Source organism: Calliphora vicina, chromosome 1 (genome assembly GCF_958450345.1).
Source record: "Calliphora vicina chromosome 1, idCalVici1.1, whole genome shotgun sequence".
NCBI classification, from domain to species: domain Eukaryota; kingdom Metazoa; phylum Arthropoda; class Insecta; order Diptera; family Calliphoridae; genus Calliphora; species Calliphora vicina.
The window spans coordinates 164525646-164543267 of record NC_088780.1 but is presented as its reverse complement, the minus strand read 5'-3'; the positions used below and the strand labels follow the sequence as shown (position 1 = coordinate 164543267).

Below are 17622 nucleotides of genomic sequence, written 5' to 3'. Positions count from 1 at the left end.
TCCAATCAGCCCAAACTGGGGGCCACTATTATGAAAACACATATGATTTTGACATTTCTTGTAAACAGCTGCATTCACAAGGAAAAGTGTCTTTATTATTTAACAAGTTGTTTGGGAAAATATTAAAATATTACTTAAAATTATTAAATTTTGTAGTGTTTAAATATGAGACACATTAAATTTTTGGCCCGCACTGTTTTGGTGCAAAATAACAATGTGGAGGAGGCCTGCCGTTTGATGAATCGCATTTTGGGCAAAGAAGAAATTTTCGATCAATTTCGCCGCACACGCTTTTATGAGAAACCATACCAAGTATGTAATTTGTTTTAATATTTTACATTTTAATTTAATTATTAACTTTCAATTATCTATTGCTTTTAGGTGAGACGTCGTGTTAATTTCGAAAAATGTAAAGCCATTTATAATGAAGACATGAATCGTAAAATACAATTTGTTTTGCGTAAAAATCGCGTTGAACCCTTCCCCGGCTGCAATTAAATTAAGTGTTTATTAATGTTTAATAATGATTTAAAATAAGTCGTTTAATATAATAAAATTATAAGGATTTTAAATTTATATAACTAATAAATAGGGGGCGGATTTTTATGCATTTATTATTGAAAAATATGCGCCTAAAATATGATTCAAAAAAATCAAAATATGACCTAAAAAATTAAAAAATATGCACTTATATTTTCATGAAAAAACATAAAATAATTAACTATGGATAGCGCAATGTCCAAAAAATACAAATCAGAGTTCCCAGTAGTTAGGACTCTTTAAATTATACAAAAATTAAATAGTTAATGTTTTAAAATTATAATTGTTCTTCTGAGAAAACGATGGGTATATTAATTCTAATATCATGGGATGAATACTAGTCTTTAAATTATTAACCATGCGACTTGAATTTTAAAATTTTAAAAATCTCCTATTTCTCGAAATTACAATTACAACAAATCTGAATGTTTTTGATACATTTAATGAATTTTTGATACTTTAAAAAACTCTTAACGTTTTTAAAGCTAAATATTTTGAAATTGTAATTTTCAATTGCTGATAGAGAAATCAAGAAGACATACAGTTAGTTTTCGATGTCGAAAGAAGTTAGTCGGGAAACAAAAAACTTTATGCCCAGACAATTTATTGCCCATTGATGCCAAAAAAAATAATATTTTTATTAAAAATCGGGATAATATGCATATAAATATGCATTTTGAAGTTAAAAATAACAAAACATTCATTATCAATAAAATATGCAAAAATATGCTCTAACAAATCGATGCCATTTTACAGTAAAATGTGTGATTCGGATAGATAATTAGTCTACATTGTATTTGGACGTTCGAGAAAAAACATGCATTTGCATATAAATCCGCCCCCTACTAATAAATTAGGGTTGGGTAGTATATGACTTGTGTAGTGTTCTATAAAGCAATGCATTAAAATTTTTAAGGCAAATTTTGATGAAATTTGCGAAAATTCATTATACAATACCACTACTACTAACTTATGCATTGTATTTCGAAAATATTTTCTATTGAATTAAATTATTCTATACAGAAGTTATGTTCAAAACTGTTAAAAGCTATATTAATTTCGAAAATTTTTACTTATGTTCTAAAATTGTTGAAGCTGTTAAAATAATCTGTAAATTATGAGAATTCTTATTCTAGCTGTATTTGATACCAATTTCTTACATTTTAAAATTCCAAAATTAAATTTTTTTTTGAAAATTTAAAATGTTCATGAATTTTAAAGTATTTTCAATGTAATTTTAAGCTCTGTTCAAATTTAAATACGAAATATGTATTGAATTACTATCTCGACCAGTTTAAATGGTCTTTGTCAAATTGTATAGAACTAAATTCTAGTTTTAGATTACTGATAATCTTCTGGGATGTAATTTTGGGAAATTTGTATTCTTAAATTATCTTGCTATTAAATTATGTTGTATTGGAGTAGTTTTACGATATCTTCGCCTGTCTCACTGTATATTGAATTTTCTGAAAGAGTTTATTCAGAGGAATACTTTGTAGAATTCAATACAAAATTGTCGCAAATGAAATAATGAATATGTATCTCAATATCCGCATGAAAAATGTCTACACATTTTGATCTGAATGGTTTCAATTCCGTAGTAACAATATCGATCGATTTCATTTTCGCTTCTGTGTAATTTATTAATTCAAAAACCTTTAATAATTCTGTATTTCTGATTTTAATTTGACAGCATTTTTTATATTAAAAATTATTATATTAAAAGCTTTTGGTTTAATTAAACATTTTTTAAAAACAAATAATTACAAAGAAATATCAATTCCACTTTGAAAACTGAAAGTGGTTTCTTTCCGAAAGAAATGTTTGTTTTACTTTTTAATTCCACTTTCGATCGGAATGGAACTCTGTGAAAGGCCTGATTCAGATATTTTGATTTTATTTCACTAATCCCCAGTAACACGAAGTCTGGTTATGTTTTAACTAATAGTTATACTGACAGTTTTCATACAAAAATAATTTTAAACGACCGTATAACTATTAGTTAAGTCATAACCAGACTTCGTGTTAATGGGGGTAATTCTGTTAATCTATCAATTTCTAAATAAAACCTGTAAAACTAATAATAGCAATTATTTGACATTTGGGGTATTCACACGGTCTACTATTTGGTCATATTGTCTTAATGTCCTAATATATTATGATAGTTTAAACCATAGAGAATAGACATAGAGCGGAAACTCTCCTGTCAAAGACCTAACTCAGTTGCCAGAAACCTAGTTGGTGATAATGTATTAGTATAAAAAAAACTATGTGAAAACAAAAACAACACTCGTATGTGTGATTATTTCGAGTAATTTTTTTGTTTGAGTTTTTTTCTAGTTTCCGCTCTATGTTTCTCTATGACTAGAATGATACAAAGTAGGGGAAAATAAATTTAGAGACGTCTGATCTAAAATTTGTCATAAGTCAGAAAATAAGTTTGTTATTATAGTATGAACCGTTAGTATTATATATATGAACCGTTAGGCATAGAGAAACATAGAGCGGAAACTAGAAAAAAACTCAAACAAAAAAATTACTCAAAATAATCACACATGCGAGTGTTGTTTTCTCACCACCTAGGTTTCTGGCAACTGAGTTAGGTCTTTGACAGGAGAGTTTCCGCTCTATGTCTATTCTCTATGGTTTAAACAAACTTTTGTTGTGTTTCAAACAAAAAAGTTCTAAACTAATAACACTATTTGAACTATGTTTATTGTTATGTCATAAAATAATATTTTTTTTTAAACACAACAACAACTGTTATAATATATTAGGACATTATGACAATATGACTAATAGCATACCATGTGAATACCCCAATTGTCAAATATTTGGTCAATTGCAAATTCATTTTACTGAAAATCATTTTAAATATCTTAAAAATAACCCTTTACATTAAACACCTTGCTAAATTTGGCCATATGCTTTTCTTATTTATAATAAAAGGAACAAAAACTTGACTTAATAATCATTAATTTACATTCGAGCGCCATATGTTTACATCAACTCTCAAACCAAACCAATTCGCTAAGTACGAGGGAGGGTATGAGTGAGTGAATGAGTATATTATTTGCACAGAAAAACAAAACAAAAAAGCAAAGAAATCCCATCACTCTGTTGTTGTTGAGCTAAAAATAGACTAACCGCAAACCATTATTTTTTTAAGCAGGATAACGGAATAAGCACACACAACTGACACACGCAAACTAACACACATAGAAAAAACAACATAAAAATGGAGGAACAACACAAACAAATATAATAACAAAGGAAAACAACAAAAGCACGTAATAAAAATAAAAATGAAACCAAAAAAAAAAGTAGAAAATAAAAATACCCAACCTGTTACAAAGCCAGCAAAGACCAAAACATTTATTCTCATTCATTCAACTTATTTTTTTAAAGAAACTAACACACATACATTCAAGTATATAAAAATAAAAATTCGCACACGTTTGAATGTGTATTGAATACAGTGAGAGTTAATTATTTTATAGTATAATTTTAGGATATTGAATTAATTTTAATTAGATCAGGAGCCGAATTACCGCATTCGATATCGAGTAAATTCGATCGTAATTTTCTTATTTGAGATTACGGTATTCGATAACGAACTTGAAATTTAGTACATTTTGTTATAATTACGATATCGAAATTATTTTTCGATACGATAGTTAATTCGATCATGAATTCGGTAATTCGGCCCCAGTTTTTGGAGGCTTAAAAATTTGAAGTTGCTTAAACATTTGCAATTTGATTAGGTTTTTCTTTGATCGAGTTTCAAAGATTAAATTGTAAATAAGAATGGTGTAAAACAAAAAATAGAAGCTTTTTAAACCACTACACAATTTTGATGTATTGTGGTTCCAGTAGTACAAATATGGTACAAATATTAAATTCTTTGGAGAATTTTTTAAATTTTTTTTTTCTAAAATTGTGAATTTTTTTTAGATGTTTCTCCACATAATTTATGATAACTCAAAAAGGGTTAGTCCGATATTATTAAAGTAAACTTAGAAAAGTTCAAATTTACATAACCTTTAATTTCGGATTTATAATAACAAATTGAAGCAAAAAATATATTTTTGATGTGAAAATATAAAATTTTTTGGTTTTAAAAAAATCACGAAAAATATAAAACGACAGAAATTGTTCATATTTATTTTTTTAACGCAAAGCTGCATATAATAGCAACAAAATGAGATATAGATCATAAAAATCAATAGATTATTTTCGAATTTATTCACAATTAAGTGAATTCGCTCATTTTCACAAAATTTAACTTTTTTGTATAATATACATAAAATTGAGTGTTAATATTCTGCTTTTGAATGAATGAATTTTGAAAACATTTTCCAAATAGTATGTACAAATTTTCACATATATATTGCGTTTTAATCGGCTCAGTAGTTTCGGAGTTATAAAAACAAATTGATGCTAAAAATATATTTTTTATGTAAAAATATACAATTTTTTATTTTAAAAAAATCATGAAAAATCGAAAACGGCAGAAATTGTTTAGATTTATTACTTTATCGCAAAGCCACATGTAATAGGAACAAAATGATATATTGATCATACAAATCGTTGGATTATTTTCGAATTTATTCAAAATTAAGTGAATTCGCTTATTTTCCTATCCTATTTCGATGAAAAAAAAACTACAAAAATTAATCAAAAAAACATAGAATTTTTACTTACATTTTCACCGTTATGTCATTCACAGTTAAATTTTTCACTTGCAGTTATTTGTAGAGAGCTTTTAAGCTTTTTATTTGTGTGTTTCTCAAGCTTTTTTCCAAGTTAGCAGGTTGTCATAGGTTCAGGAAAAACTAAAGGAAAATTTACAATTTTATGGCTGTTTAAAGTCTTTTTAACATTCGTCAACAACGGACGTAAACGCGAGAAACGAATAAAACTAAAAATAAAATAAAAATTTATTTGTGACAATTACTAGAGCCAAAAGAATAGCAAAACGTAATTACTACTACATGAAAAGTTCGATAAAGTAAGAAAAACGGGTCAACAAAAATATACTCTATACATAAATTGATTGAATTGTAACTTAAAGAAAAGTTTGAAAGAAAATAAAGAAAGAAATCTGTACAAAAGAAAAGGTGATTTAAAATTATTGTTAAACCTCTAGGCGTATACGTGTTAATTATCTCTAAATACCCTCAAGAGGCATATAAGTATTAAGTATTTCAAAATTATACAATATAAACTACATTGTAATTGAAAAATCTTAAATAGCTTAAAGTGTTAATTGATTTTTATGTTGCTGCAATTTCGGTAACTATGTTATTAAACCCAAAGGACCTTTTACCATTATCATCGACGTCATCACACTATAATCTCATAATTTAATTGGAATAAAATAAAATAAAATTTTACATTGTCTCACCCACCACTAGCAGCTATGAAATCCTCTTATTCATTCCATAAACTTTATTGTTTTTTTTTATTATTTTTATTTTAAATGTTTTTACCTAGATTATGTGTGTTTTATTTTTGGTATAAATGTAAAGAAAAATACATAAAAAACCTTTTTATTATTGTAGAACGTACGTAGTTGTATATTTATTTAGGTAACACAGTCATTTAAAGGAATTCGATTTTAAAACAGACTTGTTTTTTAAGGTCATATCTTATGATTTGCTTTATCTGTAATAGATGACATTTGTTGGACTGAGTTAATAATATTTTTTTTGGCAGAATAGTCAGTTAGTTGTGTGTGTTTAAAAAAAACTTTCTTTGATTTATGTCACTACTAACGCCAAAAATATTGACAAGAACAAAATTATTACTTAGCGTATAAAGATAATTGGGTCGGCGCCGTTACAATTTGACCTTGTGAAAGAAAGATATTTGTCCTATACCATCATAGTTGAGAAGTATATTAAGATTATTTGTAATCAGTGTCTAGAAGTAAATAATGAGAAATTTAACGGAAATTAATTAAACATTGTGATTATAAAAGAAATGTTTGTTGGGATTTTGAGAAATATTTTGACACTGTATTACAAAATTACAATCGAAATTTTTTCGGTCCTAAAATAGTAGTAAAAATAATTGTTCACTTCACTACATTGTAAATCAAAAATATTTTTCTCAAAAAATGTTTGAAAATAAAAACAGCAACAACACCGATTGTGAATTGGTCAAATATTTTGAATATTATTATTAGCCCAATTTTCACGATATCTTGTTGTTTTTTTAAACCTAAAGTTATACGATTTGTTACAAAGTATCGGGGTATACAACTACAAAATGGCTTCATGTCATAAGAAAAAAAATTTTAAAAATATTTTTAGTCAAATTCTACAAAATGTTTGATATATTAATTTTTATAAAATTTTGTCTTTTGAAAGCCAGATAGAGCTTTAAGGGAAGTAACTAGTTACATGATTGTGGTAACTATTAACATAACATAATTAATACTAATACAATATATATTAGCATATTGTTGCCAATAATTCTCAAACAGTTAATCTGAATTCTAATTGGTTGTCAATAATTCCCAAACAGTTTATGTGAATTCTGATATAAGACAACAAAGAAAGATATGAACAGGGGAGCTAGAATCGAAGTCCTGATCTACTTATACTTTGCGCCCGGGTAACAAAGCATAAGTACACGCAGAGAAAAACTATAATTGGGCATGGTTACTGTAACCATTTAAATAGTGTTACAAGATTTTTAACAATATTATAGTCACAGTAACTATTTACATGATTGTGGTAACCATAATATGGTTAATTTATGATTCACATGGTTGTATCAACCACATATATGGTTACAGTAAACAAATATATGTTTGTGGCAACCATATTTATCCCTAGATCTGCAACTCATTTTTAATTTCATTCATTTGAATTGCAATTCATTGTTCTAATTCATTTGAAAGAATTCAAAATCAATTCAAACGAATTTGGAAAAGAATTGCAATTCACTTTAACAAATTCACTTGTAGTGTTTATAAACCGGTTAACCGAAAAACCGGTTTTTCTTCCAAATCTCGGTTTTTTGCGAACCGGTTAATTTAAAATGTTGATTTTCGGTTAACCGGTTTATCCGGTTTTTATCACTCGGTTAACCGGTTTTTAAAATTTGGGACTAAAATTGATAAATTTCACGTTTTTGTGCATTTTTAATATTCATTGTATACACATTATTGGTCTGATTTGAAACCTAAACTGCTGATTTACAATACAAAACTCTTTAAATTAATATTTTTAAGAATTACAATGATTCTAAATAATAGAGGACGATGAGTTTACTTAAAGACTTTTTTGCACATAATGAAACTATTAAAAATTAAAATTAAATTCCGCATTATTCTATAAGTTTAGGCTAAATCTTACTAATGATTCATTAAAAACTTAGTGATGATCTTACCAAACGTTAAATTGAATTCGATGTACATACCTTCCTTCAATAAATTTGAATTCATTAGGGTAGTTTGTTCTAAAAATTTTAATTTATTAATCATTTCGTTAGCTTTTCAGAAATATTACAGGAGTTTGTCTCTCCTGTAATATTTCTTTCTAAAATTCATTATTTGAAATATTTATGAAATCTTATAATGGAGTTTTTTATAATAACAAATAATCACAGTGGAAGTGGGTTTACATCTTATAGGTCCTTTTTTGGGACTTGGAACATTTTGTCTTTCATATCAGAAAGTAGAGGTGAAAATAAATTTCAAAGTTATCAAATATTAAATTAAAAAAGTGATTTACATTTTTTGGTTGAAATTTAATGAATAAACCAATAATTAAAACAAGTATTTTATATTTAGTAAAATATTTATACTCATTTCCATTTGACTGAGATAATAATTTTGAAATTTTTACAAAATAAATGGACTTAGCACTTTTGTATATTTATAGTTATTTAATATTAACCATTCCTGACTACAAAAAATTAAAAAATTTAAAGCTGTATATACTTTTTTGTACATTTTATGTTTTCTACACATATATGACGGTTAACCGGTTTAACCGGTTTTTTCGATGTCGGTTAACCGAAAAACCGGTTTTTTAAAAAAGGCCATTTTTCGGTTAACCGACAAACCGGTTTTTTAAAAAGTCGGTTTTTTATAAACACTATTCACTTGAATTGGAAATGAATTGAAATTCATTTCTGCCTAATTCGTTTGAATTGATAAAAATTTCATTCAATTCTTTTTTGTTGTTAAAAGAATTAATTCAAAATTTAGCTAATTCATAACGAATTAAAATCAAAACAGAATGATTCATTTACAGCTGTAAATGATTCATTTACAGCTCTTCATTATTATGATATTGACAAAATGATTATTACAAAAATTGGCTGGCCCTCTTAAGGTAGAGTCACACATGACAAATATTTGACGAAAAAGACGTAACCACTAAATAAAATACATTTTAATTCTTTTATTTATTTCAAAAACTTATTTTATTTAGTTTGATTCAAAACAAGAAAGTTAGTTTTATTTTATTTGATGCTGTTTTATCTTACAAAACACTTGTAAGAGTAAACACGTCAAACAAATTTGTTCTAAAAAGTGGTTACGCTTTTTTGAGCAAATATTTGCCATGTGTGACCCTACCTTTAGTGACTCAGTATTTTGTTGGTTATCCCTTGTTTTTAAAGAATCAATCGTCTTCTTTGAAATATTTTGTCATTCCCTTATAATCGCATTCCCTTCCATCATAGTATAATTTTGAGGCCGTATTTTGGGAGTGTATATTCTGGGGAAGGAACGACAAAAAATTATTTTCTATTGCCAACAGCAGATTTGTATTAAATATGTTTTTTTCTTTTGAACGGTTTTAAAATTTTCTAAATGCAATTATTTAAATTAAGCCTTCATTTGCTTCATTTAATTCAATTTTCGACATCTGGGCTAATTTCATTACAGTTCAATTAATTAGAAAATACATTATCAGCAGGATAACATACACACATACAAATGTAATTGTAAGTAAATACATATATTTTCACAAATAATTATTTATCTACATATGCATGTAGATACATACCTCGCAATTCTGGGTGACTGTCCCGAACTAGTGATTTTATATATCATTTAGGGTTACATAAATAGCTGCGTGACTAGGTATTTCAACATGTTTGTATTCTAATCAGGGGTTCAATTGACCCTACATAGATTAGAAAGACACTGTCTAAAGGCTGGGTTAGCCGACCGTAATGTCTGTAACAAAAACAAAACACATGTAAAATTTACATTCAATTTAAACGCTGGTAAGCACATAAAATTTTCTGAAAATGAGCGAATTCACATAATTGTGAATGAATTCGAAAAGAATTCACTGATTTTTATGATCGATATCTCATTTTGTTCCTATTAGATGTGGCTTTGCAGTAAAGTAATAAATCTGAACAATTTCTGTCGTTTTCGATTTTTCATGATTTTTTTAAAACAACGAAATTTGATATTTTCAAATAAAAAATATATTTTTTGCTTCAATTTATTATTATAAATCCGAAACTACTGAGGCGATTGAAACGCAATATATATGTGAAAATTTGTACATAGCATGGGGAAAATGTTTTCAAAATTCAATTATTCTAAAGCAGAACATTAACTCAATTCATTACTCAATTTTATGTATATAAAAAAAAACAAAAATTTTGTGAAAATGAGCAAATTCACTTAATTGTGAATAAATTTGAAAAGAATCCATTGATTTTTATGATCTATATCTCATTTTGTTGATATTACATATGGCTTTGCGATAAAACAATAAAACTGAACCATTTCTGTCGTTTTCGATTTTTCATGATTTTTTTTAAACCAAAAAAATTTATATTTTCACATCAAAAATATATTTTTTGCTTCAATTTGTTATTATAAATCCGAAACTTCTGAGCCGATTGAAACGTAATATACATGTGAAAATTTGTATATAGTATAGGGCAAATGTTTTCAAAATTTAATCATTCAAAAGCAGAACATTAACACTCAATTTTATTTATATCGAAAAAAAAACTAAAATATTGTGAAAATGAGTGAATTCACTTAATAGTGAATAAATTCGAAAAGAATCCATTGATTTTTATGATCTATATCTCATTTTGTTGCTATTATATGCAGCTTTGCGTTAAAGAAATAAATATGAACAATTTCTGTCCTTTTCGATTTTTCATGATTTTTTTAAGACCAAAAAAATTTATATTTTCACATCAAAAATATATTTATTGCTTCAATTTGTTATTATAAATCCGAAACTACTGAGCCGATTGAAATGTAATATATATGTGAAAATTTGTATATAGTATAGGGCAAATGTTTTCAAAATTTAATATTCAAAAGCAGAACATTAACACTCAATTTTATGTATATCGAAAAAAAACTAAAATATTGTGAAAATGAGAGAATTCACTTAATTGTGAATAAATACGAAAAGAATCCATTGGTTTTTATGATCTATATCTCCTTTTGTTGCTATTATATGCAGCTTTGCGTTAAAGAAATAAATTTGAACAATTTCTATCGTTTTCGATTTTTCGTGATTTTTTTAAAACCAAAAAATTTGATATTTTCACATCAAAAAAATATTTTTTGCTTCAATTTGTTATTATAAATCCGAAACTTCTGAGTCGATTAAAACGTTATATAAAACAGATTAAAGGTTATGTAAATTTGAACTTTTCTAAGTTTACTTAAATAATATCGGACTAAACCTTTTTGAGTTATCATAAATTATGTGGAGAAACATCTAATAAAATTCACAATTTTAGTAAATTTTTTTTTTTTAAAAAATCTATTCATAGAATTAAAAATTTTTACTATTTTTGTACTTAGCTAGCCATGATGCATCAAATCTATATAGTGGTTAGTCAAGCCTTCCTTTTTGCTGTTGACCTGTGTTATTAGAGAAATGCAACAAATGACAGTTGTCAAAAAATAATACGGTTATATTGATGTTCTACAATAATTTTTCAAAGGTTGTGGTTTGCAGAGCGAGTGGAAAAAATATCATTTTCAATATGCCACAAGTCTGATAAAATAAACATTTAATGTGATTACACTCTAGATTACTTAGTGACATTTAAATGACAATTGACTTTACCAAAATATTTAAATTGAAGTCAGCCAAGAGATAAGACATTAGTGACAATTACTGCTGGGTATGCATGTCTAATTAATTTGGAAAATGTCTACTTAATTGTCAAGAATTTTTCCATTACCAAATAAATTGTTATAAAACAACATGCAGAGATTTAATTGGAAAAAAAGTATTGCATACTTTTAAGCTCTGCATGCATAATGTCTCTGTACGAATATGTATTGTTGTGTGCTTTTTAAAGCTTAAGAGTGGGTTCACGTAACTGGGTATGTAGTTATGTATGTTTGTGTGGTAACTTCCGTTTTGTTAAAAACCCATTTTATTGTTTTATTTTATATACAATATATGTATGTATACACTTAAGGACTTAAGTCTTCATACATACCAGAAATTTCAGATAACCGCGAACCAAAGAGTACTAGGAAAAAATTTATTATAAAAAAAACATTTAATTACATTTTAATTAATGTACCAAAACAAAAAATTTCATTATCCTAAGAAAATAACGAATAATACAGATTCAACAAATAATAACGATAGACAAAAGTGTTCATACATAACGAGAAAATTCTTTAACTTTTAGAAAACATCTAATTTTTGAGTTCGTTTTAATAAAATTTAAATAATTTGTTGGTCCGCCGTTAGCATCAATCACTGCCTGCAGACGTCTCGGCATCGATGCGACCAGATTTTCGGTCATATCAGGAGTAATTTCTGACCAGCACTTCTGTAATGCTTCTTTTAGCATTTCTCTGTTGGTCACATCAACATGAGCAATTTTTCGCTTTAAAATATCCCACACATGCTCAATAGGGTTAAGATCTGGGGATTGGGGAGGGGATTTCAGCTGCCTTGGTGCATAATACAGGAGCCAATCTCTCACAATATTCGCTGTATGCTTGGGGTCGTTGTCTTATTGGAAAATCCAACCCTGGCCAAGACCCAACATATCAACTGATGGCTGCAAATTGCATTCTAAAAGGTGTTTATAATAGTATCGATCCATAATACCGTCAATAAACACTAACCGGCCAACCCCAGATGCTGCTATGGCGCCCCAAGCCATTACGTTGCCACCACCATGTTTCACTGTAGGAATAACATTCTTAGGATCAAGTGCTGTATTCTTTTTACGCCAAACTTTTCCACGCCCGTCATTTCCGAACAAGTTAAACTTGCTTTCGTCCGTAAATAAAACCTTCTTCCAGAAATCAATGTCTTTGTTAATGTGCATTTTTGCAAATTCAAGCCGAAGTCTTCTATTCTTTTCAGATATCAAAGGTTTTTTACGGGGAACTCTGCTTGCATAGCCATGAGATCGTAACGTCCTTTGAATGGTTTTTGGATGAACTTTCTTATTAGTAGTATTTTCGATCCTTTCTGCTAGTTTGGGCCCTGATATTCTTGGATTTTTTGACACTTCTCTTAAAACAAGACTAACATCTCGTCTGGAAAGTTTCTTTGGTCGTCCTGGTCTTGACTTATTTTCTACGGAACCGGTATTTTTATACTTTTTAACTATGCACTGAACCGTAGCAAATGGTATATTAAAAAGTTTGCTAATTACGCGATAGGATTTTCCGTTTTTGTACTCCTGAACAATAAGATTTTTTACTTCGATGCTAATTTCTTTACGCGAACTCATCTTGACACTTCATAAATACTTATTTCAACAATATAATGCTAAAAAGATAATTCAACAATTACGCTGCCTACTGGGATTGCAAAAAAAAAACGGTACTTGAGTAGCAACAGTTTCCAAATTATGAAGAAATTTCATTGTATGAACACTTTTGTCTTTCTTTATTTTAGGTTTCTTTCGTATTTACCGTTATATTCTTAAGATATTAAAAATTTTTGTTTTGGTACATTAATTAAAATGTAGTTAAATATTTTTGGTATAATACATTTTTTCCTAGTACTCTTGGATTAGCGGTTATCTGCAATTTCGGGTATGTATGAAGACTTAAGTCCTTAAGTGTATATGTTTGTATATATGTATTTTATTATTACAAGCTTTTCATTTTTACTCGTTGATTTATTGGCTGTTTTAAATAGTTCATACTTAAATGTTTGGCACAAGTTATTTAAAACATTTTGTTTTTCGTTTATTTATGTTATTTGCTTATTTATGGTTGCATATTATTTGTTTGTGTTTTATTTTATGAGCATGTTACATCAATTGTTTAGGTTGTTTATTATAAAGTCTTATTATTGATTTTCAAAATAAAAGAATATTTTGTTATTGTTATTTTGCCATACTCTATTTTTAGCCAAAAAAATAAAAAGAAAACATTCGAAATTTTACCCACAAGCCACATACAATAAAGTTGTATTTGTCCAACAGACTGTCTTGTGTGTTTGTTTAGATTTTGTTTTCATTATTTGGTTTCATTTATTTCTTTTTTTTTTTCTTGTAAATATACTTACTACTTCTCATAGTAGTATCCGTATTAAAAAAAAAGAAGAAAATAGAAAGAAAAAACCTTTAGGGCCATCGTATTTGCATATACTCCTACATCTATTTATTTCTTGCTTGTTTGGCTCACAAGCCAGCCAACATTCAACTAAAATAGTCTTAAAATATCTACATAATGACTAGAAATATGTATGAACATGACTGGTATTTACAAAAGTGGACAAATAAATAGCCTTCTAAAGGCAATTGTAGTAATAGTTTTATATTCTTTAATATTAACTTAAATGTGACAAAAGAATACTATTGAAACAAAATTAAATTACCACTTGCAAATATATTTGGTCAATTCACAAGGTCTTTTATCAGTCATATTGTCATAATGTCCTAATATATCACGACTCGGCAGCTCGGCTTAACTGACTCTTAGGCATTCGGCGAATGTCTGTGCTGGTTAGTTACGATAACACAATAAACATAGCATACAGAGTAGTATTATATTAGAACATTTTTTGCTTGAAAAACAATAAAAACCATTGTGAAATATTAGGACATTATGACAATATGACATGATAAGAGACCTTGTGAATTGACCAATTGAAAAACGAGTTCTCTGAGGTAAAACGATATTTAAAGTTCCTTAAAAATTTGGATTTTGCTATGGTTTGAATTCAAGGATCAAGGTTCAAAGCTCAAATTTTATATAATAATTGCGTAAAATTGTGCAGTTTCAATTGTAAAGGGTCTTTCATTAAGCTTCTATCTTAAAATTTCTATAAAGCAAAGTGTGTGTGAGATTCCATGGACATTTTTTATTCGTTTGGAAGGCGTATCGATGCCGTTATGTATGGAATATAATATCGTGCAAATATCCGCCGCGGCTTCACTGGGTGGCGCGCATCCTAATGTAACGTGCAGTTACAAAAGTCAATACATCAACATAACATAATTAATACTAATACAATATGTATTAGTATATTATTGTCAATAATTCCTAAACAGTTTTCATATAAACTGTTTAGGAATTATTTGTTCTAATTTGTTGTCAATAATTCCCAAACAGTATATTTGAATTCTAATATAAGACATCTAAGAAAACAGGAACAAGGGGAGCGAGAATTGAAGTTCCGATCTACTTATACTTTGCGCCTGGGTAACAAAGCATAATTAGACGAGATCTAAATTCTTACTTCGTATTAATGCCATAGTTAAAATCCGTAGTTAGCCGACTGAGAGCCGAAGCATTTATCTCATCGGATCGTATTCATTAGCTAGTCGTAGCCAATAAGTTGTAGTTAGCCGATGAGAGCTGAAGAATTTATCTCCTCGGATTGCATCCATAAGCTGTATTTACGAATAATTAGTCGTTAGCCGACCGAGAGCCGAAGCATTTATCTCGTCGGATTGTACTCATTAACTAGTATAGTCAATAAGTTGTAGTTAGCCGACGAGAGCTGAAGAATTTGTCTCCTCGGATTGCATCCATAGACAGTATTCACAAATAATTAGTCATTATCCGACCGAGAGCCGAAGTATTTATCTCGTCGGATTCTCTATTAGAAGTTTCACCCATTAACAAACATATTCCAAAGATCCAAGACAGCTCTGTGGTAAACATTTCAAAGGAAGCAGACCTTTGAAGAACCTGGACAGACTAAGCATACCCGGCTGGAAACAAAAACTGCATCACACTAAATGTAAAATTTTTACGGGGTCAAATCGCACGTGGTAAAACCCTGCCCTCAAATCCCACGCATCATGGCCAATGTAACATAAGCTGTTTAAGAGTCGTTCTGTTGAAACCATATGTCGTTGGTGTCCATTACATCCAATTCAGGCCAAATGTAGTTGGTAATCATCGACCTAAAGCGCTCGACGTTGACAGTGATGGCCTGGCAAGCCCAAAATTCACACCAAACCGTAAATGTTGATCGATTTGGCAAAACAAACTGAATAAATGACAGCCAATTCGACAGATGTAGCTTCAACAATTAGGCCGCTATCAACTTTCAAAGATCGTTTTATTTTGAAATTTCAAGTGGGCGTAGCATTTCCCATAAAAAGTAAATAGGTATTGTGGAATATCTGGTGAACCTCGGAATTTACATCGGTACCATTTTTCGATTCTTGACTGAAAATGTATGTAAATAGTTATTTTGCATATATTTGCATTATACAAATCAATTTCTTATCAGATAATGAAGATTAACCAAAAATGAGACAGATTTAAACAGGGGGTGTGGACCCTCTCATGCAATTAATTTTGCAAATAAATGAAGAAAAAGTATTTTAAATCGAAACAAGATTTGAATTATCAAAAATTGAATACTTCAAAGAATGAATGAACTCTTTTATGAATTAATTTAACGAAGAATGAATTCTATTAAAAACAAGTAAGAGTGTTATATTCGTCTGTGGCGAAACTTGTATACCCATGATCAATTTATTGACAATAAAATATTTTCCTGATATAGGGGGTAGGACCCAATCCCCACAAAAGTTGGTAGAATAATTTAGGTTCATATTAAACTAGTTTATGTCCTATTTTGTCACATATTAATTATTATATAAGAAAATTATGATGTTCAAGTAATTTTCTGAGGGGGACTAGGGACAAATGTTGCCATACTTTATAGTATAATTTCAGAGTACTTAGAACTAATTCAGTATATTTATGGCTGCTCAAACTGTATTCCGGGGGGAAAATTGTATGGGGGCTAGGTGAAATCATTTCCAATACCAAGAAAATCTTAACAACAGGGAGTATTTGCGGAAAGTTTCAGTCAGTTAGCTCCTTTCAATTGACATACAGACGGACAGACGGAGGTACATAGGTAGATCGTCTTAGAACCTTATGAGGACCCAGAATATTAATGAGACTATCAGCTATGAGACCCCAAGCTACCAAAAGGTAGCTTACCCTACTTTTGTATTGATAGTTGGTAATGTAAGGACTAAATCAGAACATCATTCAAAAAAAATTGTGGGTTACACCACTTTTGCGCTGATGTGGGTCTGCGACAAATATTTTGATGTGTTACAAACGGATTGTCTTGGTGAGTATTAACAAGCCTTTGAATGAAGCAAAGGAATTAAATGTTGGGAATGCATTTATGCAATGATGGCTGACATTTTCAATTCCGAATTATGATTTCAGTGAATTAAGCTGAAATTGAAATAATTAAATTGATGGTTAGAATGGTTAGAATTTATTAAATTAAAGACTTTTTTAAAATTTTCTTCACAATATAATTTTCACCCTTGTGATAATCAAATTTGCATTTTGTAGTGTTTAGAATTCCATTCCGATCGAAAGTGGAATTAATTCCGCATTTTTCTTCCGCATGAAACCACTTTCAGTTTTCAAAGTGGAATTGATATTTCTTTGTAATTATTTATTTATCTAAAATTTTTAATCAGTTTCTGTACCAAAAATTTCACTTTTGGTTTAAAATTAAAAACGTTGTCAAATTAAAATCAAAAATATAGAATCTGAAGAACCTAAAACGAAATCGATCGGAATAAAAACTACGGAATTGAAACCAATCCGAACAAAATGTGTGACAGGCCTGTATAACTTGAATT

General features: G+C 28.5%; 1 protein-coding gene across 1 annotated transcript; it reads left to right on the top strand.

The window, feature by feature from the left end:
* The first annotated feature begins 61 nt into the window (after positions 1-61).
* Positions 62-572, top strand: mRpS21 (mitochondrial ribosomal protein S21). The gene is made up of 2 exons (XM_065511450.1): positions 62-312; positions 382-572. The coding sequence occupies exons 1-2, from the start codon at positions 166-168 to the stop codon at positions 496-498; spliced, it is 264 nt and encodes an 87-aa protein (XP_065367522.1). The 5' UTR covers positions 62-165; the 3' UTR covers positions 499-572.
* Positions 573-17622: the final 17050 nt, after the last annotated feature.